This window comes from Ammospiza caudacuta, chromosome 6 (assembly GCF_027887145.1).
Source record: "Ammospiza caudacuta isolate bAmmCau1 chromosome 6, bAmmCau1.pri, whole genome shotgun sequence".
Taxonomy (NCBI): domain Eukaryota; kingdom Metazoa; phylum Chordata; class Aves; order Passeriformes; family Passerellidae; genus Ammospiza; species Ammospiza caudacuta.
The window spans coordinates 13,193,930-13,221,181 of NC_080598.1; the positions used below are offsets into that span (position 1 = coordinate 13,193,930).

Sequence of the window (27,252 nt, forward strand, 5' to 3'; positions counted from 1 at the left end):
GCCAAGGAGGTGGGGAGGGGGAAGCGCCAAGCCGTTCCTTGTCTGATTCCTGTGCACACTCTTGTAACGCTTTTAAAACAAAATGATTTTTTTATATAAATAAAGTTTTTAAAGTGTGATGTGTGCCTGCGCCTTTGGTCTTTCTGGCTTTGCTGCTGGACCCAGCAGCTCTTTCCAGGAGTGGTGCTGATCTCCATGGCTCCCAGAGGTGTCACTTTGTGACAAACCCTGTGGTATTTCCCAGCCCTCCCACCTTGCCTTGCACCCTTGTCCCCAAAGCCACCAGTAAGCAGAGAGAAGGCAGTACTGGGTATTTTATTGCATCAGGTCCAGGGAGCAGTGCCAGGGATGTCTTGCAGGGAGGGCGGCAAGGAATGATGCCTGGCTTGGCAGACACAAGGCTGGGGGACAGTTGGCTGAGTGAGACCAGCGCTGGGCATGTTGATGGGTGGGATGTGAGGTGCGTTTGGGTCTGCAGGGACAGTGCCAGGCACGTTGATGCTGGGCACCTGGGGCTCAGAGGAAGAGCTTGTCGTGGCAGGGCTGGCAGTACATCTTGTCGCCGCGCTCGCAGAAGGTGCCCTTGTGCAGCCGGCCCAGGCAGTAGGAGCAGATGAAGTGCTCGGGGTGGTACCTGCGCCCCGCGGCCGTGATGCAGCGCCCGCTGACGGGGCGGCCGCAGCCATGGCAGATGGTGCCCTGCCGCTGGTGGAAGTGCAGCTCGCAGTAGGGCCGCCCCTCCAGCTCGAAGAAGGAGCCGCCGGTGAAGCCAGTCAGGCACTCCTGGGGGAAGGAGAGGGGAAGGCTGGTGTGGCCCTGGGAACACCCCAGTACGTGCATCCATCCGCGCAGTCCCACTCACCGTGCACACGAAGCACTCAGCGTGCCAGACACCCTGCAGGGCTGACAGGTAGTTGTCAATGACAGGGCGCTCACAGCCCTGGCATTTGGGGGCAAACATGGCCAGGAAGTCCTGGTGGCAGTACGGCTTCCCATTGTGCTCCAGGAACCCTGCGGGGAGGGATTGGGATGGGCACCCACGTGGGGATGACTCACACTGGGGACAGTGGGACATGGTGGTACCCAGGACAGGAGGCAAGGGAAAGACCGTGGGGAGCTCTCAGATGGGGTGATAAGTGCAAGAGTAGGGATACCTGGGCTGGGGGCAGGATCCCCACCCCTGTTCCTTGGCACATACCCTCATCTCCAAACACCTTCCCGCAGTGGGCACAGAAGAAGTGCTCGGGGTGCCAGGTCTGGTCCAGGGCCGTGAGGACTTTCTGCAGGAAAAGCCGAGGTGAGGGGGCTGGGGGGAGGTGGGGCACAGGACAAACAGGTTGCTGGCAATGATTAGGATGAATATGGTGATTAGGAAGAATGGTAGGTGAAAAATTTTGTAACGTAGGGGTCTGAGGCCATATATCATGTTGCAAATTGTAGGATCATGATATGAACAGTGTGATGGGGAAGAAGGTAAGGGAGTAGAAAACTGGTTTTAACTGATGGGGATTTTGAAGTTTATAATGAATTTTCATTCTCAGAAGGAGGTGAGGCTTTCTGTTCTGGAGTGGATGTAGATTGTTATTGGGATTAGGCTGATTAAGAAGGAGATTTTGACTGTGTTTGTAATTGTGTTGAGGGTGTTCTTGAGGTTGTTGGATAGAAGTGGAAATAGGATGGGGGTGGAGAGGGTTACTAGGGTTAAGAGTATGAATGTGTTTAGGACTAGTGAGAGGTCCATTACTTTCACTTGGACTTGCACCAAGATGAGTGGCTCCTAAAACCATTGGATTACTGTTATCCTTTGAAAGTAAGGAGACTGAGGTTTTATACTCAGATACAAGCGTTAGCAGTTCTCACTGGTTTTACCTCTCCTCGGCAGGTAAGAAGGGTTTAACCTCTATCTTTAGAGTCACGGTCTAATGTTTTGTTTGAAACTACTTGCATATGGGGATACCGGAGATCAGTTCAGGTTGGGAGTGGGTCACTCCCTCCCTCCGTCCCTCACCTCGCGGATGGGGCCGGCGCAGTAGGCGCAGCGCGGGGAGAAGGCCTGGTGATAATCCTCCTCGCAGAACGCCCGCCCGCCCTGCTCGAAGAAGGGCCCCTTGTCCAGCTCCTGCCCGCAGCGGGCACAGGTGAAGTGCTCGGGGTGCCAGGTTTTGCCCAGGGCTGTGAGCACCTGCGAGGAGGAGGCACAGAGGCTGTGAGGGCGTTTCCAGGGGATGCCCAGGGGTGCCAGGCTGGCAGTGAGGGCTCACCTTGCCAGCGATGGGCTTGCGGCAGGAGGCGCAGATGCCGGCGGGCGCAGCTGTGATTCCCAGCTCCTGCAGGTCCCGCGTGAGGCTGTCCAGCATGTTGTCCAGCGAGGACTCCATGGGCACCCCGGCTCCCTGCCCTGCAGCTGCCAGCTGTTGGGAAGGAGCATGGTGAGGTCTGGGTGAGGGCCAAAGCCCCAGCCTGGTGCCCCAGGGCCAAGGCTCACCTTGCTCTGCGTGTGGCCCAGGTCGGCCAGGAGCTCATCCAGCTGCCGGGCAGCCTCCGTGTGCGGGGCTGAGGGGAGCAGCGGCTTTGGGACCGGCGCAGGGGTGCTGGGCGTGGCAGAGAGGGGAGGGTGCTGTGTGTCCACCCCAAAGTCAGGACCCTCCACCCCTGCGAACACAGCCCTTTCCCACAGGCCACCACAGGGAACAGTGCAGGTATGCAGGATACAGTCTGTCCCAGGTGACCCTGCATGGCAGATCCCAGCAAGGAACAGACAGCCCCAGGTGGCTTTGCCCTCCCATGGCTGTTTTTACCTGTACGCTGAATCCAAACCTTCTCCTGGAGGCTGAGCTCGAGGTGGCAGTGGCACCTGAAAGGACAAACCCTTATGGCAGAGCCCTCAGGGTGCTCCCCTGGCAGCTTCCCCTGCCCAGCTCCACCATCATGAGCTGAGGCGTCTCTGTGCCCAGGCATTACCTTTGGGGCACCATGCTGGGCATCCTGGCAGGAGCTTGGTCCCTTCGGTGCATGGTCCTTGGAGGCCAGGCAGGAGCTCTGCTCCAGCTCTTCCAGCAAAGCATCTGCACAGAGACACCCAGGTCAGGCCCCACTGCCACCAGCTGCCCACCCTCTGCTCTTGTACCACTCCCAAAATCTTGGGAGCAAAAGGAGGGTTAGAGGGTCCTGCTGGCCAGCTGCCAGCCCTCAGCAGCCTCCCTGAGGCCCCCATCCCAGTGCAGGATGTGCCCACCTTCCCAAGGAGTGAGAGTGGGGCAGACTCCTGCCCCCACACACCATCCCCAGCCAGCAAAGAAACCTCTGCCAGTCCCCAGCTTGACCCAGCATAAGCCCTGGCAGGAAAAGCTCACCCTGGGCCCATCCTGCGTGTCCAGAGCATCACTTCCCCCGAGGCGGGCCGAGCACTTTCCCTTTCCCTTTCCCTTTCCTCTTTCACCCCCCTGCCCTGGCTGTCCCTGATGCTGGGAAGAGGGGATGCCCCCAGCAGTGTGGCTGCTCCCCTGAGCCCAGCTCCCCACCCAGGCCAGGGATGGCTCCCACTGGGTGCAGCCAGCGTTGTGGCGCTGCCTCAGCCCATTTCCTGTTCTCAGGATGGCTCCATTTTTGGCCAAGTGCTCGCTCGACCACCAGCCCCATTGTTCCCTTAGGGTGGGGGAGGCACAGGAGGGAGCAGGGCTCCAGGGCTGCCCCTCAGCGTCATCCCCTCCCAGCCCTGAGGTACAGGAAGGAAGAGGCTCCCCGGAGTTGCCAAAAATGTGACCCCAAGCCAGGCCTGGCTGCGGGATGAGCTCTGGAGAGGCCCAACTTACCCAAATCCTCCATCCTGCCTCAGTGTGGGGTCCCAGGTCAGGGGCAGCCCCCCGAGGTGCTGCGATGGCAGCGGAGGCTGCGCTGGCTCTGTTCCGGTCTCGCCTCCGCCCCCCGCGCTGGGGTTTGTCACCCAGGGTTTCCTCTGTGGGCTGCACACACCACGTGTGACAGGCACAGCTGGGGCACAGGCAGCCACAAACAGCCACACTGGGGCTGCAGGGGGGAGAAACTGGCCTAGGGGCTGCCCAAGGAGCTCCAGGAGCCAGGACGTGGATGTCCTGCTGAGCCAGGCCCTGTGCAGAAGCCACCAGCCACATGTGACAAGAGATGGTATCCCTGTGCTGGGTGGAAATGGATGTGGCAGCATGATGGAGCCTTGCCTTTGGGGGACGCTTCTGGAGCCTCGTCATCGATTCCCAGGTAACAGCAAATCCCTTTTTGGCAGAGAAATCTCCTGGCACTGCTGGGAGCAGGCAGTGGATGTGGAAACAGGTCCAAGGGACTGGGGGATGTTAATGCCAGAGGTGGGTGCACATGGCTTGGTGTGTGCTTTAGGCTTTTGTTTGGCTGTTTGGAGGAGGCAGCCCCTGGTGGGTGACCAACAACACCTCTGTCACCTTGGCCACCAGCCCTGACAAAGCGTCACCAGGTCCTGGCTTGGCTCCTCTTTAGCCCAGCCAGAAAAACCTCGGGAGCCAAGGCTGAGAGCCACAGCCTCCATCCAGCACCCACAGGGGTCAGGCTGGCCCTGCCCTGCCCTGCTCCTGGGCACTGCTGAGCCCCTCAGCTGCCACCTCAGGGTCACTTCATTCCTGACTCCATTTTGTCGCCTGCTCACAGCAGGGCCATCCAGGCCAGCCCCGCCTCACGAAAAGGCCCGGGGCCACCAACCCGCAGTGTCGCAGCGTCCGGGCTGTGTCCAGGCCAGGAATGCTGAGAGCCCCCCAAAGCCCAGAGGAGGCGCTGCTGCTGTCACTGCTGGGACTGCCTGGCCATGGATCCTGGTGTCAGGCCTTCCCTTTCTGCACTCCACAGAACCTTCCTGCCTGCGGAAGGTTTTGGGTTATTTTTAGCTTTCTCAGTGATTTAGTGATGTGTGAGCCCGAGTGCACGCGAGCATCTGGAGCTGGAATAACTTAAAACTTGTCCTTACAGAACCCAGAGGGCAGAGGCTGAGCTGTGCCGTGCCCTGAGCTCTGCTCCCCTTTCCAACAGGAATGAAGCGACCCCAGCCTTGCCTGCAGAGGGGAAATCAGTCATGACAATGGCAGGGACAGGTTGGCACGGGGCTGACAAAAAGCAGGGACACAGGAGGAATCCCTGTGCAAAGATCCCAAGGTTTTCTTTAATGCAAGGACATTCTCTTCCTTCCCAGTGTCTGGCTCAGGGGAACGTGGCTCTCCACAGTGGGGGGGGGGGTTATTAGCACACTCTCAGGAACTGTTGGATGCACTTTTGTTTTCTAGGAACATGGCAGAGCTCAGGACTTGAAATGCAGAAGCAGGAAGGATTTGAAATGCAGAAGCAGAAGGCGCTCGGAGCCCTCTTGCTGCTGGGAACCAGTTCAGCAAACAGGATTTTCCAGCTCAACGCTGTGGGCTCTTTGAACCCCAGTGATTTTTGCTTTTTGTCTCCCGAGGGAGGATGAGGAGCACCTTGTTCTTGGGAAGTGTCACCCTTTGCTCTCCTGTCATAAAGCACGGGGTAAGATTAGCCAAACCCTCCTCTCCAGAGCACACCCCAGTCCTGCTCCCCAAGGTCCTGGCCTGGTGTCACATCTTGCTCGGTCCAAAAGCCACCGAGGCGGCTGGGACGGCAGGGAAGGGGACAGAGTGGCGACCGTGAGCAAACCCGCTCCCGGGTGGCGCCTTCAGCGTCAGCGGGGGCGAAGTTTTGGGGTTTTGCGTGGGTTCAATGCGTTAGTGCAGTTCCTGTGGGACAGTCAGGCGTTGCTGGAGTTGTTTTGGGGAGGGACTCGGGCCTTGGAGACCACGGGGGGGCGGGTTCCCCCGTACAGCCGCTCCCGGGGCTCCAGACCAGGCGCCGTTCGCCGTTCGGGGACGCAGCCGGGAACGGGGAACGGGCGCTCCCTCAGCTCCGGTGGAACTACAACTCCCGGCAGGCCCCGCGCATGCGCGGCCGCGGGACGGAAGCGGGCGGGGCCAGGGCTGTGTGCCCCGCCCCCCTTGCGCCGGCCACCATTTTGTCACCGACTTTCACCCGCCGCCCGACGGGGCGTTTTTTTTTTTCTTAAAGGAGAAGCGGTAGCTAAAAGCGGCCCGGCCGCCAGGCCCCGCCGGTACTGCGGGTGGCGCCGCAGCCCCGCGGCACGGAGCAGCCGCGTGGGGCGAGGCGGCGAACGGCTTCCCCTGCCAGGCCTCGCCCGAGGGGCAAAGGGGCCCGGGGGCAGGCGGAGGGGGCGCAGGCAGCGGCGGCGGTAGGGAGCCCTGCGGAGCCGGGGCCTGGGCGGCGGCCGCGCGGCGGACGGGCGGTCCGGGCGGAAGGGCGTGCGGGGCGGCGGCCGCGGGGGCCGCGCTCGAGTGGGCGCCGAGCGGGGCCGGCCGGGGGGGGAGAGGGAGCGCGAGCGCAGCGGCCGTGGCAGCGCCTGCGTGAGAGGCGGCGCGAGTCCGGGGCGCGCGCGGGAGCAGCGCGCTGATTGGTCGCTCAGCGGTGGGGGGGCGGGCCCCGCCCCGACCGGGCCGCCTATTGGCCAGGCGTCGCGAGAGCGGCGGGGAAAGGAGTGAGCGCGGCGGGCGGGGGCACTCGGGCCTGAGGGGCAGGGCCGTCCCCCGAGTCCCGCCCGCGGATTGGTGGTCGCGGGCAGGGGGCGGGGCGCAGGGGCCGCGCGTGAAGGCGGGCGGCGGCCGCTGATTGGCCGTGGGCGGCGGGGGCGGGCGTGCCCGGCCGAGGGTGGAGCGCGGCCGTCCCGGCCCCGCCGCCGCCGCCGCCCCGATGCCGGCGGGCACCGAGCAGCCGGGGGGCGCCGCCGCCGAGCCGCCGCCCGCCCCAGGACCGCCGCCCGCCGCAGACCGACCGCCGGCTTCGGGCCGCCGCCGTCCGCCGCCGCCGTCCGCCGCCGATCAGGGGGAGGAGTCCGGCGGCAGCCGGGTGCTGAGGGGCGGCCGGGAGCGCGGCCGCGCCGCTTCGGCCGCGGGGGGAGCTGCAGCCGCCGCCGCCGCGTCCCGCCGCCGTAAGGCCGAGTATCCCCGACGCCGGCGGAGCAGCCCCGGGGCGCGGCCCGCCGCCGAGCAGCCCGCCGCCGAGACGCCGCCCGCGGCCAGGAAGGCCCCCCGGGCCGGGTGAGTCCCTGCAGCGCCGGCTCCGCCCGCGCCTTCCGGGGGTCGCGGCCGCGGTGGGGGGGGTATGCGGCCTCTGCCCGACCCGCGCGAACGGGCCCAGGCCCCGGGGCCGCCTCCGGCCGCGAGGTGCCCCGTGCCGCCGCCCCTTTGTTCCGGCCGGGCTGGGCCGGCCCCGCCGGTCCCTTCCCGGGAAGGGCCGTGTCCCGGGAATCGCCGGCTGCGCAGCGCCCTCGGGCAGCGGCCGCTGTCCCGGTGCCCCGCGGCGCCAGCGCGGTCCGGCTCTCTCTGCCAAAGGGCTGGGTGAGGGAGGCGGTGGGATCCACCTGCCCGGGAGCAGAGGCTGCGTTCGCTTCACCTTCGGTCCTAGCGGGACAGAGGAGCCTTCGGAAGTGCAGCTGTTCTCCCCTGTGCTAAGCACAGAACCCCCTGGATCAGTCATAACTGACCTGGGCATGGCTGGGCCTTTGCTGTTGGATATTCCTGTAGTTCCCCTCAGCTTCCTGCGGCTCAAACCATCCACCTCGGCATGAGGGGTTGAAAACAATGATCCGATAGGGAGGCACCGCGACTTTGGGGAATTGGGGCTCATCTCCACGCTATTGAGTTCCTTGTTGCTGCCCATCCCATCGAGTCTGGCTCTTACACTTGCTTTTGTGCTTTTTTTTCAGGTCCGCAGATAAAGTCGCTGGTAAAGGTAAGAGTTGAATTATTCACTCCTGGTGTTGTGTTCCATCTAGAAAGTCTGGGTTGTCCCATGGGTTAGCCCAATTGTCTTTTTGGATCTTCCTTTCAAAGAATGTTTTAGTGCTGGGTGATGTGCAGTTTCTTTCTGAGTCTCTGTAAAGACTGTGGAACTGTGATAAGCTGCTGCTGCTGCTGTTGGCATGTGCCCAACCTGCAAAATCTCACTGTCCCAAAAAGCACTCGTGTTTCCATGGCTCTTGGAGCATGAGGCTGAGCTGCTCCATGGTTTGACAGCTCTTGTTGCACAGCAGTCCCAAGTAATTGGCAAATCCTGGGTTCACTTTTATTCTGTGCTCAGAAATATAGGAGCATATCCTCAAGAGACCTGGGACAGTTGTGTGGAAATCAGAATATTCAGATATTCACACTTGTTATTTTCTAACTTAGTGGATTATGGAGTTTTGAGGCTGATGTCTTCAGAGGTGAAAGAGAAGATTATTTATAACTGGGGGTGTGAGTAGAGTCTGAACACAAAAGCCCCAGCTATGGGAATCTGCAACCTGGAGCAGAACTTTTGTTTTCCGGTGCACACTGTGAACTTTGTACACTTATTTAACAACTTCTTGTTTAAAAAAAAAAAAGGCCCAAAAAGCGAAAAAAAAAAAGAACATTAGAGGGCTTTTCTCCTTACCTGGTGATGACTTCTGAAACAGGTCCAAGTAGAGGGCTTTGTGTAGTGTTGTTTTTGATCTGGCACCAGAGAATTGTGGCAGAATGAAGCCCTGAGGAAAGGAGGTCACACACCTGTGCCCATGAATTCCCCTTTCTGCTGGAGCTGTCTGGGTTTGTTTGCCAGCAGCTCTCTCTTGGAGGCTGCTGTTATTCTCGTGTTTTGGTAACTCTTTAGCTTTCCTCCTACAAGTCTTTATTCCATCCAGGTGTGGAAGTCCATTGCAGTTCCAGCTGGCAAGGTGTGTTTTTACAGTCTGGAGCAGAATTAACCACTGTGTGTTGAGTCCAGATCTTGTGTGTATTTACCCGTCACTGTGTACAGGGTGGGCAGCATAATGTCAGAGGTTCAGGCTTTTATGTCAAAGCACAGTTGCTGAAATGTCTAAAAAAGTTTGGCTTTGTATGTTTATAGAGTTAAGACTTGCATGGTTTTTGGTTTAAGGAGAAGTATTTATTGGCAGTGGTAGAAAATGGGCAGAATATTCCCATTTTTACTCCAGGAAGTGAAAGTTGTCAGACTGAAATTCCTGGGTTTGGGAGCTCTCTGCACTCGAGCCATTTTAGCCTTTAACTTGGCCTCTGAGAGTTTCAGCTGTGCTTCAAGGTGAGAGTGGGAAAGTGTTTGTTAGACTTCTGGGGCTCTTTTTTTTTCCCAATTAGATTTGCAGCCAAAGTGATGGTAGGGATAGTTGCGTGGAAATTGGCACCAGGAAGTGCTGATTCTGGGCCAGAGGAAATCTGTGCCGTGGGGGGCGGGGGTTGTTTGTTTCTGGTTTGTTTTTAGTCCACAGGAGCACAGAAGTGAGGAAGCTGCACTCCTGTGTCTTGGCTGCACGCTGGATGGAGCCCTTGTGCACCTTGTGCTGTTTGGGGAGGACCTGGAAACGGGCTGAGGAGTGTCTTCCTCCTCTTCCTCCTTCCTTGGACAGGTTGTGCAGGAGCAGGAGGGGCTTCTCCCTCCTCCTCCTCTTGTTGGGCTTTAGGAGAGGTGTTTGAAGGAGCCAGACCAGTGTGAGCAAGCAGCAGCTTTCCTTGCACAACAGGGTTTTTGGTAGCCAGGAGCCTCCTGTGAGCCTGGAAGGCAAAATCCTATTTGTCCTTTCCCCCTGCATGAAGCTGGGATAAGGTGCTGAGTGGTTCTGGGGAAGGTTTAAAATTATGTGCTTGTGTTCCCTGATACAGAATTGATTTTTTTTTTTTTTTTTTTTTTTGCATTGCAGTATTAGCCTGTACTGTCAACTGCTAAATCCAGTTGGGAATATTCCCTGAGACAACCATGGTTCAGAGCCATGGGATCAGGCTTTTCCTGCATCCCCTGGGCAGTGCTGGCTGTGCAGGTCTGACAGGGAGTTTGGAGGGAGATGAGAGCCAAGGTGTGTGTGTTGTGTTGTGTCACAGCCCGAGTGTGACTGTCACCACGGGGCAGCTGCAGTGCAAGCCTGTGCTCCCTGGCTATTCCCTGTTGCCTGCTTAGTCATGCAGTTGCAGGATTTCCCAATGTGTGCCTGCAGGAATATTGGATGCATAAGTAGAACGTTTAATCTCAGCTTACAAATGAATTTGTGTAGCTGCAGTCGCTGTGTAGCAGAATTCACGTCTGCCTTCCCACAGCGCTCTGTATCCTTGTGGGAATAATTTTCATTTTAGTCAGGAGAGTCACCTCCTTGGAAGCCTGTTCTCAAATCCAGGGGTTTTGCTAAGAAAACAGTGAGGTTTGGCAAATTTTAAAAAAGATGGAAAACTTTGGGACTCAGGAAATGGTGAATGGGTTTGCACAGAAAGGACTCACATTATACCTAAGAGTTTCATTCTTAATGCTTCATACTCCTTTTGGGATCATTGCTTTCCCTTAAGGCTTTGTCAGTGTTTGGAAAAAGTAATGTCATTATTTAAAACCAAACCTTATAAAAATGCACTGAATTTAAATAGCTCAGACTGCCCAAACCCTCCAAGGATTTTCCTGTATCCCATCTGTACAGTTCCACACTGCTCTGGTGGGGAGGACCCCTTTGGATGGAGCTCTGCTCTTGGATATTTTTTCTGAGTTTCATTTTTGTCCATGCTGTTATGAAACCAGGTGTTTGGTGCCTTACCCACTGTGTGGTTGCTTCCTTCAATCCCAGAGGTGTGCATTTGTTGTGGTGCATTTATTTTTATAGCAGCTTTTTAACTTAGCAATTAATAGTTTATTTTCTTTTCACCTAATTGCATACATGTATTTTCTGAAATTGTCTGCAGGGTCAGTAAGAAGCTTCCAAATGCCTTATAAATCAAAGTTCAGCTCTCTTGAAAAGCAGAGCAGTGCCCAGAGTCTTGTCTTTGGTTGTCTAAACAAAGCCACAACTTCACTGTGTCCTTCCAAGTTTCCTTTTCTTGTCCCTTCTCCCAGGGACTGGCATTCGGTTGCAATTTTTAATCTATTTTTGATGAAGAAAAAAGAGACAAAAGCTTATTCCAAATCTAAGACTTCCCGTATTTTGGGCAAGGGCTTTGGTGATGGCTGATTCCAGCTGTTCCTGCAGCTGAACACTTGACAGACAGAAGTTTCCTTGGATAGGGACCAGGGACCATGTTGGGAGGGTCTGGAGTCAGAAGGTTTTTCAGCTCCCAGCTCTGTATCACTGTGAGCTCTGTGGCAAGGTAAATAATTGATACCTCTCCTAAGGATGGGGTTTGGGAGGTACCTGGGTATTCTCAGCATGTAAAAATGCCCTCAATCTGTTAGACAGCTGAAGCAGAGGAAGTAGAAGGAGAAGGAGAAATCCTGGGAAAAGGTTTATCCCAGACCTTCACTTGAGAGGAGGGAAGCAGAGCTGCTGGGTGAGGGGTGTGCTCTGTCCAGGTGTGTTCTGAGGCAGATCTGCTTCAACTCTGCAAGCCTGATTTTTAAAATTATAAGTATTATCAGCTGAATGCCTGATCTTCCAAGGGAATACAGCTCTTCCAGAGCAGCAGTGTGTGCTATCCCTGGCAGCACGGTAGTGGCTGAGGGGGGAATTTATATAGAGGATGGTTTCAGTGTCTTTGGGTTTGGTTTGGCATTCAGAAATGAGATGTTCACCACGAGGACTGAGAACATGCAGCGGTCACCTTGAGATCTGCCAAAGAGAGCCAGGAGGGTGCAGTTCATGCTCTGATGGTGAGGTTTATACGTGCAAGACAGCAGCTTGATGGTTTACAACACTGTGATGCCTCACATCCGGGATTCCAGTCAGGCTTTTCCAGCCAAATGTTGCTTATTCCCACCCTGTTAATCAAGGATCAGACAGTGAGTAATGCAGAGCAAACTACATGCTAGGAGAAAAAGGATCATTTGGTTCAGAAGGCTTGATGCAAAAGAGATTGCAGGCTAGGAGGAATCAGAGAGGTTGTGGATTGCTCATCCCTGGAAGTATCCAAGGTCAGGTTGGACAGGGCTTGGAGCAACCTGAGCTAGGGGAAGGTGTTGGTGCCCATGGCAGGGGTTGGAATGAGCTGAGATTTAAGGTCCCTTCCAACCCACACCATTCTGTGACCAGCTGTAACATTTCAAAGGGCGTTGAGTTCATGAAGGCCCAGTGTCACAGCAAGTGCCAAAAAGTGAGATCAAATGAACTGTACTCGGGAATTTTAGTTTTTAAGGGATTAACTTGCTCACAAGACATTTCAGTCAGTTCTGTTATCTTGCCAAAGCATGTTTGGAGACCAGCCATAAGGCAAAAGGAAACCACCTGTACAAGCTGTAAATAAGTGTGGAGGCCTCAGGCTAACAGCATCTGTGATGCTTTTTGCTCTAGCACAGCACCAGAAACATCCAGATCCCTCAGGGATATTGCCAGGTGTACAATTCCAGTGAAGTATATGTTTGGGGAATTCTCTAAACATGACTTTTCTCATGGCCCAACTTTGAAGCTGGCCTTTCATAAAGCACTTGCTGAGCTTTATGAGTGTCTCTTGTTGTGCTTAGGAGCCAGCAAGCCAGCAAATCACTGTCTTAGAAGCCTTTATCCAAGGGAAATAGAAGCTGCTTTTAAATATTAGTGTCTTTCTTTGGAGGGAATGTGAGGAGAGTTTTAAGGGAAGGTCTGCTGAGGTGAGGGCCTGGTGAGTGTCCTGGCTCAGCATAGAGGGCTGAGCAGGTTCCCACAGCTGGCAGTGACACCCCGGGTTTTAGCTTTTATATTTTTCAGATTCTCTGCTACCTGGTATGTAACTCTGAAACTTCATATTAGGTGTTAGTAAGTTCTCTTCACAGGGTAGTTTGACAAAACAATCCCTTCCCAGCTAGAGAATCAAGGACAGACATTACCCAAAAAGCACAAACAACAGTGAAGAGAAGGGGGCAAGCCATGGGGGTGAGACTACCTGGAGCTGTAACTGGACAATTGAACCCAATATATTGATGAACCAAAACTTAGAAAAGTGTAAAAATGCATGATTCATCCTGGGTGTAGCCTTGGCCAGGCTCTTGTGCTGCCCAAGGTTTTGTCCATTTAGCTCTGTCTAGTGTCTGTTCCAGATCAGCCTTTCTAGGCATCAGCAGGGGCTGCTGTGATTTAAGGTGTGATTTAATGAGGGGATTTAGGCATTTTGTGCTCTGATGAAACACACTGCACTGGCTGTTGCAGCTCCCAAAGAAGAGAAGGAAGAGGAGGAGGTGTCTGGCACGCTCAGCCATGGCTCTCCCGTGGGCACAGCGCGGCCCAGCCGGAGCTGGCGCAGCAGCCGGACCGCGGCGGCCGCCCGCCAGCGCGACCCCGACAGCTCCCGCGCCTCCCGGGCCAAGGCTGCCTCCCTGCAGCTCATCTGCAAGTCAGAGCCCAACGCCGACCAGCTGGAGTACGGTACGTGCCACGCAAGACCCGGGGACAGTCAGGGCTGCGGGTGTCACTCTGGGCGTGTGGCTGTGCTGGCGTGGTGCTGCTTGTCACGGGTGCCTTCTGCCACCAGCACTCCCGGCTCTGAATGTCGACGGAGGTACCGTGAGACAGATGAGCTCACTGCAGCGAACACACTTTGAAACCTAATGGTGACTTTTCCTTTCAGTGGTCACAGACGAGCATCAGTCTCCAGATGGAGTCAGGTAGGACATGTTATTTTGTGGTGTTTCTTCCTAGTCGGTGTCTCAAGGTGGGCCTGAGTCGCTTGAAAATAACTGTGAAATGATCCATGGGACTGACAGTAGCTCTGTCTCCTTTGGCCCCTTGCTGTTGCAGTTCCAGTGTCCACAGATGTCAGGAGATAGTTTGGAGAAATTGATAGTAAGATTTGATCTGGGCATTCCACCTGGTAATTTTTTGCTGTGGGTGGGTGAGGACACAGCTCTGCCCGGCCTGTTCTGGTTGTCACTGTGCTCTTTGGTCAGTGCAAGCTGTTACCATTCCCCAGTCATGCTGGATGAGGAAGTGCAGTGTAATAGTGTCCTTCCCATGCTGGGAAAAGATGCACAGATATTATTCTTGCAGTAGTGGCCAAGCTGTTGCTGCCAAAGTCCTCTCTTCTCCTTTTCTCCCAACAGCGATGATGATGAGGAGATGCTCATCAGTGAGGAAGAAGTTCCCTTCAAAGATGATCCCAGAGATGAGACCTACAAGCCCCACCTAGAGAAGTATATTGGATTATGTACTTACTGAGGGTTTAGACCAAAAAAATATGGGCATGTTACCTGAATTAGCTTAAATGCTCCAAAGCACCTGTGCTAGTTGATCTGCTGGAATGGTTCTAAACATTGCCTGCATTGGCCAGAACTGTTCTTCTCTCAGGGACTGAAGCCTTTAGAGCCTTGCTGGCTGCTTCCCTAAGCCTGGTTCTTACTTCTGCTTGAAAGTGGGACTTGAAGGACAGTCCTAAACTTGGGTCCAGTTTTTGTTGAAATCTTTGTAAAAAGCAGGCAGTGGGACGAGTTTTGGAGTAATGGGTTGTATTTGTGTCTTTGTAGGGAAGCACCAAAGCAAAGGAGAAAAGCTAGCAAGGGGAAGGAGGAAAAGGAAAGGCAGAAAGAGATTAAAGTGGAAGTGAAAGAAGAGAATGAGTTTCAGGAGGATGAAGAACCACCAAGGAAGTAAGTAAACTCTGCAGTTACAATGCCAGTGTGTGCTGTGTGTTTTGCATTCTTGCTGGTGTACAACAGTGTTTAATTGTTGTTGGCTCCCCCCGTCCCCCTCCCCCTCTGGGCCTGACAGCTGATGGGGCAGCACTGTTTATCCTGTGCCCTCACATCTTGCCTGTCTTCAGCCACAAAAAAATCAGAGTTTCGCTTAAGTGGAGGGGGTTTTTCATCATGCTGTGGTTAGTCAGCCTCCCTGGGTGTGACCACACAGTGGGAAATACTTCAGGGTGTCCTTACAATGGGTTCCTTGTGATGCCTCAAGTGGATCCTGAAAGCCAGTGGGAGAGGGCAGCATTCCTGCTGTGTGCTGGGGGCAGACACTGGGATGTCTTGTTACTGGAATATCTTGTATGTGTGGTAAGTGCCCTTTTTGTAGTTAGGACTTCACCAGAGGTCAGGAAAATCAGCTGTTTTCCCTTTGCTTTTGAGAAGTAAAACAACAAACTTTTGCCACCCAGTCAGTCACCAGTGGCTGACACCTTCTGGTGTGTGCTGTCCCTGGAACTCCTGGCTGAAGCATTCCTCCTGGCAACACAGGGAGATGGGTTTATGTGGCTGTGTCAAAGCCATTCTTTGGGATAATGTGAGGGGAAAAAAAAAAAAAAAGGAGCTGGTTTTGTACCTTAGCTCCTCTCTGAGTGGTTGGAACAGCCTGGGCTCCCTCTGCTGACCTGCTGCACACTGGTGGTGTAATTCCTCTTGCTGTGCCTGAGCTGCTGCTGATTCACAGTGGAGGGGAGTGAGGAGGCTGATATTTTGAGAACATTTTTGTCTGTTGGAGACTGCTTTCTGAGGCTTGAGGTTTTGTTGTTTGAATCAGACACTACTTTCTGTGCGTAATAAAACCTGTGGCTGTTCTGAGGGCTTGGCTTGAATGCTGAGTGTGTGTTCAGCGTGTTCCTGGCTTGTCATCAATACAGATGTCTCAGTAGAGTCTAGAAAATACTTCCATCGATCTGCTCCAAGTGTCTCTGCAGCAATGGGATGAGGCAGGCAGAGATGGGCAGAGCTGTGGCTTGGGAGGCTGCAGTTTACATGTGAGCACAGGTCTGCTCAGACAGAGCCTAGATTTTTGTCTTGACAGGTACAGAAGCTGCTGTGGCTAATTCAGAGCCCTGTAAAATAGCTACTGGATCATTAATCCTGTTCTTCCTGATCAGGCAGATGGATGTTTTCCCATGGTGTGGAATGTTCCCCGGCAGAGCAGAGGAAACAGGGTGCACTGTCGGTTCTAGACGTGTTGGCAAAATACATGTTTATGAAAAATGTAGTAGGAAATGGGAAATACTGAGAGAGCAAACCACGTGAAACATTTATTTCTCTGGAATTCTCCATCTTTCAAATCTGTCTCCAACTTGCACTCGGTTTTTTTCCTAGACCATGCAGTTAATGAGGCAATACAGCATACACTTCAAAGTCTCTGCCCACTGCTAATGTAAAGAAGCTTCTCTCAGTCCTGTTTCTATATCCCTGTTACAGGAGGGGAAGGAGGAGAAAGGATGACAAGAGCCCAAGACTGCCCAAGAGAAGGTAAGTGGTCCTCTCAACCTAGTTCTGTTCTGCAGACTTGATTTCTACATGCAGACAAGGATTTTCCCAAAGCCATCTCTCTGCCTTAAAGGGAATAAAAACCAAAACCAGCAGCATGCCTTGTCTCCCCTCTTCTCCTTCCCCTGTAGGTGTTGTTTTAATTTCTTCCAAGTGAACCAGCCCCCTGCCCATTTCTCAGTTGATCCCTCCTGTGGCATTTCCTGGCAATAAGGAGTTACTTTGGGAATTCTGGGTCTCCTGAGGTTTTCCCAGCTTTAGGGAGAGCACTCAAGGAGTGGCAGGAGAAGAGGTGGCTCTTGGACAGAAGCTGTGTCACAGCCCAGGCAGGGATTTTGGAGCAGTGGTGCTTTGCTGTGCTTGCACTTGTTATTTGTGGCATGAGACACATCAGCCCCTCACAGACACAGAGAATTATGATTCTAAATAGAATATATATAGAGTCTTTATCTATAGAATCAGCTGACCATAGAAGCAGCCAAGCACTCTGCCCCTCTCCTTGCTGATTTCCCAGGAAGAAGCCCCCGATCCAGTATGTGCGCTGTGAGATGGAAGGCTGCGGCACGGTCCTGGCTCACCCGCGGTACCTGCAGGTTGGTGGGGCTCTTCACTCCCTCTGTGGCACCTGGGAGAGCAGGGAGGGGGTGCTTGGAACGGGCAGCTAAGCCTCCACTGGCACTCACACCCCTTCCTGATGCTGTCATTTTGGAAGGCTTCATTGTGGCCAGTAGCCGTGTGTGTGTCTGTCTGTCAGGTTGCTGTGTGTCCATGTGTGTTTTATTTTCCAGTGGGGATCTAAATTTGAGTGAACCTCAGCTGTTCACTCAGCCATGAACAGTCTGCAGACTTCCACTCTTTCTTTCCAGCATCACATAAAATATCAGCACTTACTGAAGAAAAAATACGTGTGTCCTCATCCCTCCTGCGGTCGGCTCTTCCGGCTGCAGAAGCAGCTCCTGCGGCATGCCAAACATCACACAGGTACAGGGGGTGGGAAATACATGCAAACTCCTCTTCAGGTCAGTGAACAGATAGAGGGGAAATGGAAAAGCCTCTGGGACTTCTGCAGAGAGTGAAGCCAAGTCAGGTGGCATAGATTTGCAGCAGCAGCAGGGTATTACTGTCTTCTGGATTACTATCTTTTAAGCAAATGAAAGAAATAGACTATAGAGGTTTTAATTCTCCTTCTGGCATCACTCAGGAGCTCTGTAGAGGAATAAGCCTCAACAGATAAAGTCTGATTTATCCCAATTTGCCAGTCTTTCAGTTTTGGTTGGAGTGGATAATTAGCTCTTAGGAGAGTCGTAATCGTGCCTCGCCTCTCCAGATCAGCAGCTGTGGTGTGTTGTGGGACACCTCCTCCTCCCAGAACTTGTAGCTCTGCTCCTTCTTGGGCAGCTTTACCTGCACCGCCTGAGAGTTGGGAAAGAGGGCAGGCCTGTGGGAGAGCAGTGCTGCAACTGGTGTTGTCTTTCAGATCAAAGGGATTACATCTGCGAGTACTGCGCCCGGGCCTTCAAGAGCTCCCACAACTTGGCAGTGCACCGCATGATCCACACGGGCGAGAAGCCCTTGCAGTGAGTACCTCTGCCTGTGCCTCGCCCTCCTGCTCTGAGGGACCCCCAAAACACCCATTTCAGAGCAGCTCTGAAGTCAGGCTGGAGCCTACTCCTGGTGTCCCAGCTCTCTGAACTCACACTTGTGTCACCAGCTCCTCGGGGCCGTGTCTTGGTGTGGATCTGGGGAATGTAAGCCCTCAGTAAATAAAATCAGAGCTGGAGCTGCAGTGACATTAGCGAGACCCTGCTGTTCTCCTGAGCTGCCACCTCACTACTATTGTCCTTATGAGTGTGTGTGGATGTCCCTTTGTTGTGACCTCCTCGTTGTCCCCTCCCAGGTGTGAGATCTGCGGATTCACCTGCCGGCAGAAGGCTTCCCTCAACTGGCACATGAAGAAGCATGATGCAGACTCCTTCTACCAATTCTCCTGCAATATTTGTGGCAAGAAATTCGAGAAGAAGGACAGCGTGGTGGCCCACAAAGCCAAGAGTCACCCCGAGGTGCTCATTGCTGAAGCACTGGCTGCCAACGCGGGTGCCCTGATCACCAGCACCGACATCCTGGGCACTAATCCCGAGGCCATTGTGCCACCCACAGATGGCCAGGGCCTCCCGCTGCTCCCCGACCCCCTGGGCAATGCTCCCCCAGCAGATTGCCTGCTGCTGAGCCCAGAGGGGATGCCAAAGCCCTACTGTGGCGGGGCAGAGCGGGTGAGCCTGGTGGCTGATGGCAAGCTCTTCGTGGGCAGTGGCAGCAGCGCGAACCCGGAGGGGCTGGTCATGAACACAGAGATGCTGGGAGCCAGCACGGAGGTGCTCATTGAAGATTCAGACTCCACTGGACCCTAGTGGCAGGGGAGCACCTGGGTGCTGGGACAGTTGGGACTCTGTATTTAAAAGGAAAAGGAAAAAAAAAAAAAAAAAAGGAGGAGGCACTTACTGAAAGAGAGGAAAGTTAAACAAAACTTACAATACTAGTAAATAACTGAAGGGTCTGCTCCCCTCCAGCGCGGATCACAGCACATCCTCTTTCTCCCAACCACTTCTCTCTCTCCCACGGCCCCTCTGTGGAAAGGGGCACGTGCTGCCATTGCCAGAGCAAGTTGGATTGAGCGGCGGATTTCTCCAAGGGAGGGGGCACTGCCGAAACCCCTCGCTCTACCCCAAAGCAGTTGTTGCCTTTCTGGCTCCTTGGCATGGCCCCACTGGCAAACTAAAAAGCGTTGGACGTGCTCTGGAGAAGTTCCTTAGGACTCCCTCTGCCCCTGGTCCCGACTTCTATGCACCACTGCACTCTGGTCCTTGCAGTCTTCTCCTTCCTGACTGGGGCTGGGAGTTTGGCACTTTAGCCCCTCAGCAGGGTGAGCTGTGAAGCAGCAGTGCACATCCCGCTCCCACCACGCTCCCCTGCTCCAGCCCTGGCAGGAAGTGGAGGGAGGGAACGCCCTGGCTCGTAGATCATGTTTGCTTGGAGAGGCCCGGGGGCTACAGGAGCCCTGCGTGGGAGAGGCAAGGAGGAGCATCCCAGTTTGACGACAGTAATTTGCACTTTGAACATGCTTCGTTTTTGTGTTGTGGTAACAAGATTCCTTATTTATTGTTTAAAAAAGGGTCGGTATTTTTTAGTTCTGTTCTTAGGGGCGGGGGTGGAAGGGGTTCAGGCTGTTTCCCAGTAGGCTCCAGTGCAGGGAGCTCCAGTGCCATTGTGCCAGCAGCTGGGAGAGCTGAGGTGAAGGCAGCGCTCTGGAGTCAGATGTGTCTTGCAGCTTTTGCAGAGTAGAGGGAGAGCCCCTGGAGAAGAGCCTGTGTGCAGTGGGAGTCTCTGCAGCAGCGTGTTAGCAGGAGGATGAGGTGAGTGATGGGCTGTCTCTCCCTCCCTCCCAGCTCCGGGTGAGCTCCTTGCATTCGATGCCTGTTTTGCCTCCAGCCTTTTGGGGAAGGACGTTGTTAGCCAGGAACTTGTTCTTGTGACTTGTAACTTTTGGGACAGCCCTGAGCTACTTGCTGCTGGGGGATGTGGTGCTCCTCATCCAACTCTGCCTCTCCTTTCCAGGTCTAGATAAAGACACAGTTAGCAGGGATTGGATATGGTTTTCTCAGGCTTGTTTATCCAAGGCAATAGATTGATGTGGGACTATGGGCTGTCAGCTTTTCTCCCTGCCCTCATTTTGAGGGGGTATTGTGTAGCCGTGTTCTGAAAGCTTCTCTTTTCTGCACAGACACCCCAGCTTTCCCTGAAACGTGGCGGGTCAGGTGTTGCCTGCTGGTGTAGTTAGGGCAGCTTTGAGCCCTTGGAAAAGTTTACATAGGATAAGATGTGTCTGCTATGGAGACTTGGATTTTTTTTTTTTGCTCTTCTCTGAAACTTTGTGTGGAGATTCAGTGGCCTTGAATTCGTAGCGGTTTTGGAAGAGGTGAAGAATAACCTGTTTTTTGTTTATTTGCTTGTTTTTTGGTTGGGTTTCTGGGGTTGGGAGCAGAGCTGAAGTATCTTGTCTGAGCACAAGATCAGCCGAGTTGGTCTGTAGCACACAGCAGCTTGTTGAAATCGGGTACCTGGGGGTCTGGAAAACCGCAATAAAATGTGGAATTTAATTGGATTAACAGGAAACTGACTCTGAACACCCACTCTGTCCCCTGTGACGCCTGGAAATCCAGCTGTGGCCCAAACATGCTGGCTTTTCTCAGGCTGTTTGTCCTGGTTTGCCCCCTCCCTCTCTCCCCTCCTCCTCCCCCTCGCACTGATACCTTTGTCAGAGCAAGTCAAGCACTTCCTGGTGTAGGGGCGGCTCGAGGCTGAGCAGTCCCATGCCCTGGGCATGGGCATCCCGTGGTCACGCTGTGGCAGCAGCCTGGCTCACGGGAGGGCCCAGCACACCTGGTGGCAGGTCGGTGGTAGAATGGTGTTAAACTAAATCAGTTCCTTCAGTTGAGAAGATCCAGTGTCTTGCTTGGATTGCTTTACTGTGGTTTCCAGCAGGAAACTTTCCGGGTGGCAGCTGGTCCCCTCCCCTTGCAGGCTAGAGAGGGGCAGCACTCTGGGGACACTTGGTGGCCCTCGGGGCAGGTTGGCTTTGTCCTTCTGACATGGTGCTGCTGGAGCTGTGTCTCTGCTGGCCCCTGTGCCTGTGGGAGGTGCAGGCTGGGCAGAGCCTTGCTCAGAACACTAAAGGAGAGCTTGGGGGTTTGTTGGTCAAGGGATGGCACTAAAAGGCCTTTGGGCCAAGGGCTTGCTCACCTCTGGTGACCCAGCACTTGGCACCAGGCTGGGGGAGGCTGCCTCGTCCCACGTCCGCCCCAGTGGAGCAGGGTTTGCCCCTGGTGGCACTTCTGGGATGCAAAATCAAACATTTCCTTTGCTTCCCGGCCTGGACACCTCTGATCCCTGCCGCTCCCTGCCTTGTCCTTCCATGACACCTCTTGTAGCTCTCCCTTTTCTTTTTCTGGCCATGGCCAGGTGCCTGTCTGTGCTCTAACCACAGCCTGCTCGCCCCTGATGCAGGAGAGATGTGTAGCTCCCCTCCCATGCCCCTCTGAAGCCCTAAAACTGACACAGCCTTCCTGCAGCTCCTCCTCCCCTCGATGTCTCTCCTTCACTCGCATGCAGTTTGCTTCAATAAATTATTGTAGTAGTTTGCAATAAACTTTTTTGTATTTTTTTCCCCTGTATTTATTTTTTTTTCTCCTCCCAGGGAGGGATTGGAGGGGGCACGAGGCCCTTTGGCACGGGCAGCGCTTGAGAGGCCCTGGGCCACTGGGCTGGGGGTGGGGGCTGCCGTGGCCAGGGGCTCCCCAAGCTCAGCAGCTTCTGCAGTAACCACGGGGTGGCAAGGGGGCTGCTGGGCATATGGGGACACCCCAGCCCTGGGACCCCCAGCGAGGCACACTGTGGTATTCATGGGAAGCTGCTTTTCAACTCCTGGAGTTTTTCTCACTCTTGATCTGGGTAATGCATAACCAAAATAAACATACTGAGGAAATACCAACCCAACCCGAAGGGCTGTTTTTGTCTTGGTGTGTGCAGCTCACCTGTGGCGTGGCTGGTGTTGTTCTGGGGTGGTTGGGATGTCTTTCCTTATCTGCAGCCCCTCTTTAGGGCAGGACTCCTGGGGAAAGGAGGGTTAAAAGCATCTGGCACGGATCCTTCTGCCAGGGTTGGGGTTGCAGTTTGGCTTGGGGCTGCTGCAGGATCTCCAGCCTGGGGGCTGCCCTCCAGCATTGCTTGGTCCTCCTCAGGCTCCAGCCGGCTGCTGGGCTGAGGTGTTGAGCAATGTCCGGGCTTTCCTCACCTCTTCCCGGCAGTGGTTTCCCGCGCTCTGGAATGAGCCGAGGGCTTAGCGTGCTGCTAATCTAGCTGTGCCTGGGAGGGAGGAGTGGGTCAGCCGGGGCTGGGAGCCTGTTGCTGCTGCGCCAGACAGTTCTGGGCAAGGCACTCGGAGTAGCGATGCGTGGGGGAATTAGGGAAATAATCTGTCGCTGTTGATCCCAGAGGCGGGAATTTGCAGCGTGGTGCCAGGCCCCAGGCACGGAAGAGGGGGAGAACCAGGCCAGCGGACGTGTGAGCGGAGCTCCCGGCTGGAATGCACCAGCTCAGCAAGGGATTGTCCTCGGCGGGCCGGGCGGCTGCTGCCGTGCCCGGAGCCTGGTGGCCGTGACAGCTGCCCGGAGCATGGCGGCCGCAGAGAGCCCCTCCGCTGCCCTCCGGCGCCGCGACCTCTGCAGCCGCGGCATCCGCCTGGCCGGCAAGATGCGTGCGGATGTCGTCGACCTCCTGGACGCCTACGTGAGTTTGCCCTGCTCCTTCTGGGTCCTCTGGGGCTGGGAGCACTGCTGGGGTCTGGGAGCTGTGCTGGGATGCAAGGACTGACCCACGGCAGGGATGGGGCACGGAGTCCTGCCGGATCCTGGCCTGCTCACACCTGGGCAGGACTAAAGCAACTTGCGCTGCCCCGACACCCTCAGGGCTCGAGGCTGGGGATCCCCCCATGTCTGTCCTGCCTCTCTGATCCCTGGCGGGTCTCACCCTGCAGGTGGAGCAGCAGGGCTTGGACGCCTCGGCCAGTGTGGCGGCAGTGGAGGGGGTGCCGCTGGCGGCGGTGGAGCGCTGGGACGAGCAGACGGGCACGCAGCGGCTGCTGGAGAACCTGGCGGCCTACCGGGCCTTCCGCACCCTGCTGGCCCAGATGCTGGAGGAGCAGCGAGAGCAGCTGGGCGAGGCCGACGCGGGCCTGGGCCGGGCGCTGGCGGCTGTCCTGCTCCAGGTCTCGGCCTTCGCCTACCACCTCGAGGAGCTGCTGCGGCTGGAGAGCCGCGGGGTCCCCGGCGAGGAGGGGGATGAGGAGGAGGAGGACGGGCCGCCGCCCCCGCCGCGCCTCAGCCTCTTCGAGCAGAAGCTGCGGGGCCTGGGCGTGCTGCGGGAGCTGGCCCAATGGGCCGTGAGGTCCGTGCGGGACCTGCGGCAGCTTGCCAAGCCCAGCCCGGCCACCGGCGCAGCCCCCGGCCTGGCCGAGAGCCCCTGAGGGCGAGCACGGGGTGGGGGGACTTGGGTGCCCCTGTGGCTCCTCGCCCACCCTCTCAGAGGGCAGCTGAGAGCGAAGGAGGGGACGTGGAGGGGAGGGACTGTGCCATTACCCATGCTTTTAATGCTGCTCCCCGTGGGGAAACTGAGGCACAGGCTGCAGTCTAGCCTGGAGGGAGCAGGGATCCTCAGGGGTCCTTGGGCTCTTCCTGCTGGGCATTTGAATTACCCTCAGGAAGCAGCTTTGCTGCTCACCCCAGGGCCTAGAGGCATGAGAAGCAGCACTGCCCTTCTCTTTGGAATTTGCACACTGCTATGGCATGCAGATGCTGCCTTGGGGCTCTTGTGGATGCAGGGCAGGAGCCAAGGGACAGAAAAGCATCACCGGGTGAAAGGAGTCTTGGGACCTGCCCCCAGCTACAAGGCACAAGGCTTGGCCTCTTGCACGTGGACTCTCCTTCTGCCCAGCTTGGTTGGCTGCTCATTGAATTTCTGCTCTAACTGCTTGGAGCTTTTTGGGGAGGGGGGGGGAGCAATCAGGAGGGGGAATTCTTAATTGCTTGGACATGATAATGGAGAGGATCTTTTAACTGAAGGGAGATCTTTTAGCTGTGATTCAGAAGCCTTCTCTCTGCAAGGGGGTTAGTGCCTGCAGGGTTTATTTTAGGACTGGGAATGGCACGGGAGAACCTAAGAGCCCCAACCATATAGTTCGTCCTGTGGAGTGCTGGGATGTTCCACAGCTTCCTGGGCCACAGTTCTCCTGCCGACTGGATGTGATGGCTGCCGTGTGAATAAAAGGGCTGGGAGATCTACCAGGGTGATGTACTTCTTGGGGGAGGTGGGGCAGCTCACCAGGGAGGCTGGGCTGCCCATTTCCCACTCCAGAGAAGGGTCCATCCCTGTGGGGTGAGAGGTTTGGGGGGATGCGACCCACTGGGAGGTCATGGGGGAGACGAAGGAGATGGTGGGAGGATGAGGAGGAGATGGTGGGTCACTGGGGTTGTGCCCTGTCCTGGTGTGGCCCTGCCTTCTTCCCTGGCCTGTGAGAGGACAGGCAGCATGGGGGGAGCCCGGGGCCACAGAGCAGGGAGGAGGCTGGGGACGTGCCCGGCTGGCCCTGCACAAAGCGGCTTTGTGGTGGCAGGTTGGGACAGTGCCGGGCACAGCGCCTGCCCCAGCACCAGCAGCGCCTGCACGGGCACGGGGCCTCTGCGAGACAAAGGGCAGCCCCAGGCTCAGCCCCCAGTGCCATCCTGCCCACCCCACCGACCCCACAGGGCTGCAGGGTTGGGGCAAGGGTGGTTTGATAGGGTCTTTTGATGATTTTTTTATCAGTGGTGCCTGAGAGGAAGAACCTGCACCTTCTTCATTGCCACTTGCTGCCTGCCCTCAGCTGCCTGCAGCTCAGACTGGATTATTTCAATCTTTATGCTTCCCTGCACTGGGGAATAACAATTAATGGCCATTATTTTTTTCAGGATTAGTCAAAGCAAGTCTCTTTCCTGACAAGTGTTTTTCTTGCCTGCTGCTGTGTGCTTGAAGCCCATGCTCTCCTGCTCTTGCACCCTCCAGCTCAGCCGTGGCCGGGTGCTCACACCCTCCTCACCTTCCCAGGGCTGGCCAAGGACATCTGCAGCGTGTCCTTGAACCTCACCACCCAGCCAGGTGGGAACAGACCTCTTTTCTCCAGCAGCACAGGCCGGGTACGAGGTGACCTTCAGATCCCAGGGAGCCGGCCAAGGCTGCAACCCGATCCTCCCACCTCAGCTGCTGGCAGAGAGCTCAGCTCGGGGCTGCACTTGCACTCCAGGCCGAAAGCAGCAATGGAGACCCAAGGTGGACAGTGGTGTTGCCCCAGGGATTTCCCTGGGCTTTTGCAACCTTCCTTACTCCTTCCCTGTTACCTTGCCAGCTGGGTGCACCTGCATTTGTGGAGCAGCCACCACGCTCAGGAATGGCCACCCTACCCAGAAACAATGGGGAAAAGCAATCCATTAATCCAAACCTCCAGGCTTTGGCTGGGTTAGAGGCTCCAGCTCTGGGCCTTTCCCTGCCAGCCAGCCCCCACCATGCCGTGCAGAGGCGGTGACGTCTGAGCTGGCTGGGGTTTAATGCTATTTTTCAGCTGCAGCCCTGAGGGAATCGCCAGTGAAGTGATTTGGCGAGGACAAGGGCACCCGACAGCTGAGCTCCCGTGGTGCCAGGAGGCCCTTGGATTTGCTCTGCCATGGATTGAAGTGAAGTTGATCCCAGTGGCTGAAGGCAAACAAAGCTGTTCATTTTGGAATCAGAAATTAGGAGTTTTAGGGGAGGACAGTTGTACCCATGTGGTTGATGCTGCTGAGGACCCCTGCAATGGCCTCCTGCAAACTGAGAACCCACCACAACCATCTAGCTTTGTGCTTTGGGAAGAGAGAAGAGATTTGTGGTGCTGGTGGGAACAGGGAACTGGGAGTAGGGGGAAGGAGGGAAGGAGGGAAGGAGGGAGGGAGGGAGGGAGGGGTGCACTCCCAAATTGCAGCAGGGATGCAGCCACCAAAAGCAACCCATGGATGTGTTTAATTTCAAACTAATAAACGGTTTTAGGGCTTAATGTGTGTCTGCGCACACTTTGTGGGGTTGGAAAGGCTTTGAGCTGGCTGAGGCTGCTCCCTGACCTCAGGCCTTGGTGCTGGGTGAGAATGGATTTGCTCCTTGCCCAGAGGCCGGTGGGATTCCGCTGTGCTGGTCCCACTGCTTCACCCACGGGCCCACACCAGTGTTGCAGCGTTGGCTTCTGACTTCTTGATCCTGAGCTGGAGCAGAGGTGGGTGGATATTCACCAACACTTTCCTTTTTTAATAGCAGGAAGGCTTTTCCTCCTGTCTGAGTCAGTGGAAAGGATTTCCCCGGGTTTCCCCCGTCATAGCCTTGGCTGCACTTGTCTGCCTCAAAGGAGCAGGTGAAAACCCAGAGGAGTGGCTCTCTGTGGCTGTGCTGCTTTCCTGGGAAGGGCCAGGAGACCTTCCTTCTTGCAAGAAAATGTGCCTGAAGCGTAGCCCCATGTGTATATCCAAGTGTGAGCTGGAAAAAGGAGAACTTTTGTGGTTCACCTCATCCTCTCTCACCACAGCGCCCGCCAGCTGGCATCACCGCAGTCAGTCCCCACCTGTTCCCCCTTTTCCTTCCCTTCATTTTTTCCTCTCTTTTGGATCTTGTCTAATGGTTTCTCACCACGAACGCCTCTGGCAGGCACTCAGCAGGATGGGCAGTGCCTGGGAAACAGGTTTGTCCAGAGAGGAGCTCCACCACCTGCCCGGGGATGAGCTGCCTGCAGGCTGAGGTGGACCATGGACTGGGGGATTTCCTTTGCTGCCAAACCTGGGGCACAGGGGCAATTTGTACATTTCTCCCGAACCAGGTAAGTCCAGGTGTTTCATATACAAGGAAATCAGTGTTAGGTGTGTCTGAGCACAGGAGCACAAAAGGGATGAGACCAGTCTGTCACCAATATCCTGCCATTCAGGGCTGTCCTGGGAAGCTGTTTATGGGGCTCTGTGGGAGAACAAGCTCAGGAATGTTTTTCTGGCCTGCTGGGAAGGGCCAGCACTGACTGCTCCAGTCTGAGGGTTGCACAGGGTTGTGCACGTCACAGCAGGGGCAGCTAGGCAGCTGGGAGAGCTGGGGTGCAGGAGATGGGGTTACAGCCCACGTGCCCTCAGACATGAGGCAATTTTGGGCTTTGAAACAATTTTTGTGTGTCATGGGTCACGGGCAAGAGCAGCCCAGGGGGCCACTTCCTGAAGAAGCTCTTGGGCCACATTTCTATGATACAGCACATGGAGCAGTTTCCCTGTGACCCACCAGCACCCTGAGTCTCTCACTGGCAGGCAGCGACTGGGGGGTCCCCACAAGGATGCGACACCAGGGGCTCCCCGGGCTGCAGACCTGGTTAGGGGTATGGGGGGGCTGCAGGGTGGGGGTACAGGGACATTGGGAGGGTTCCCAGGGGAGCAGGGTGGGGGTATG

At 55.7% G+C, this 27,252-nt stretch overlaps 3 protein-coding genes across 3 annotated transcripts; 2 read left to right on the forward strand and 1 right to left on the reverse strand.

Moving 5' to 3' along the window:
- Window positions 1-516: 516 nt before the first annotated feature.
- LPXN (leupaxin) lies at window positions 517-3,825 on the reverse strand. The gene is made up of 9 exons (XM_058807529.1): window positions 3,813-3,825; window positions 2,962-3,065; window positions 2,799-2,854; window positions 2,486-2,591; window positions 2,262-2,411; window positions 2,009-2,182; window positions 1,199-1,280; window positions 863-1,011; window positions 517-783 (listed from the first exon to the last, which is right to left on the reverse strand). Exons 1-9 carry the CDS (start codon window positions 3,823-3,825, stop codon window positions 517-519), a joined length of 1,101 nt encoding a protein of 366 aa, XP_058663512.1.
- Window positions 3,826-6,765: 2,940 nt separating this feature from the next.
- ZFP91 (ZFP91 zinc finger protein, atypical E3 ubiquitin ligase) lies at window positions 6,766-18,662 on the forward strand. Its single transcript, XM_058806521.1, has 11 exons — window positions 6,766-7,112; window positions 7,781-7,806; window positions 13,136-13,351; window positions 13,554-13,590; window positions 14,026-14,115; window positions 14,446-14,568; window positions 16,096-16,146; window positions 16,679-16,757; window positions 17,031-17,145; window positions 17,642-17,741; window positions 18,062-18,662. Exons 1-11 carry the CDS (start codon window positions 6,766-6,768, stop codon window positions 18,570-18,572), a joined length of 1,695 nt encoding a protein of 564 aa, XP_058662504.1. The 3' UTR covers window positions 18,573-18,662.
- A 730-nt stretch (window positions 18,663-19,392) lies between these two features.
- On the forward strand, window positions 19,393-23,242 carry CNTF (ciliary neurotrophic factor). Its single transcript, XM_058806523.1, has 3 exons — window positions 19,393-19,574; window positions 22,213-22,506; window positions 22,754-23,242. The coding sequence occupies exons 2-3, from the start codon at window positions 22,393-22,395 to the stop codon at window positions 23,240-23,242; spliced, it is 603 nt and encodes a 200-aa protein (XP_058662506.1). The 5' UTR covers window positions 19,393-19,574; window positions 22,213-22,392.
- The last annotated feature ends 4,010 nt before the right edge of the window (window positions 23,243-27,252 follow it).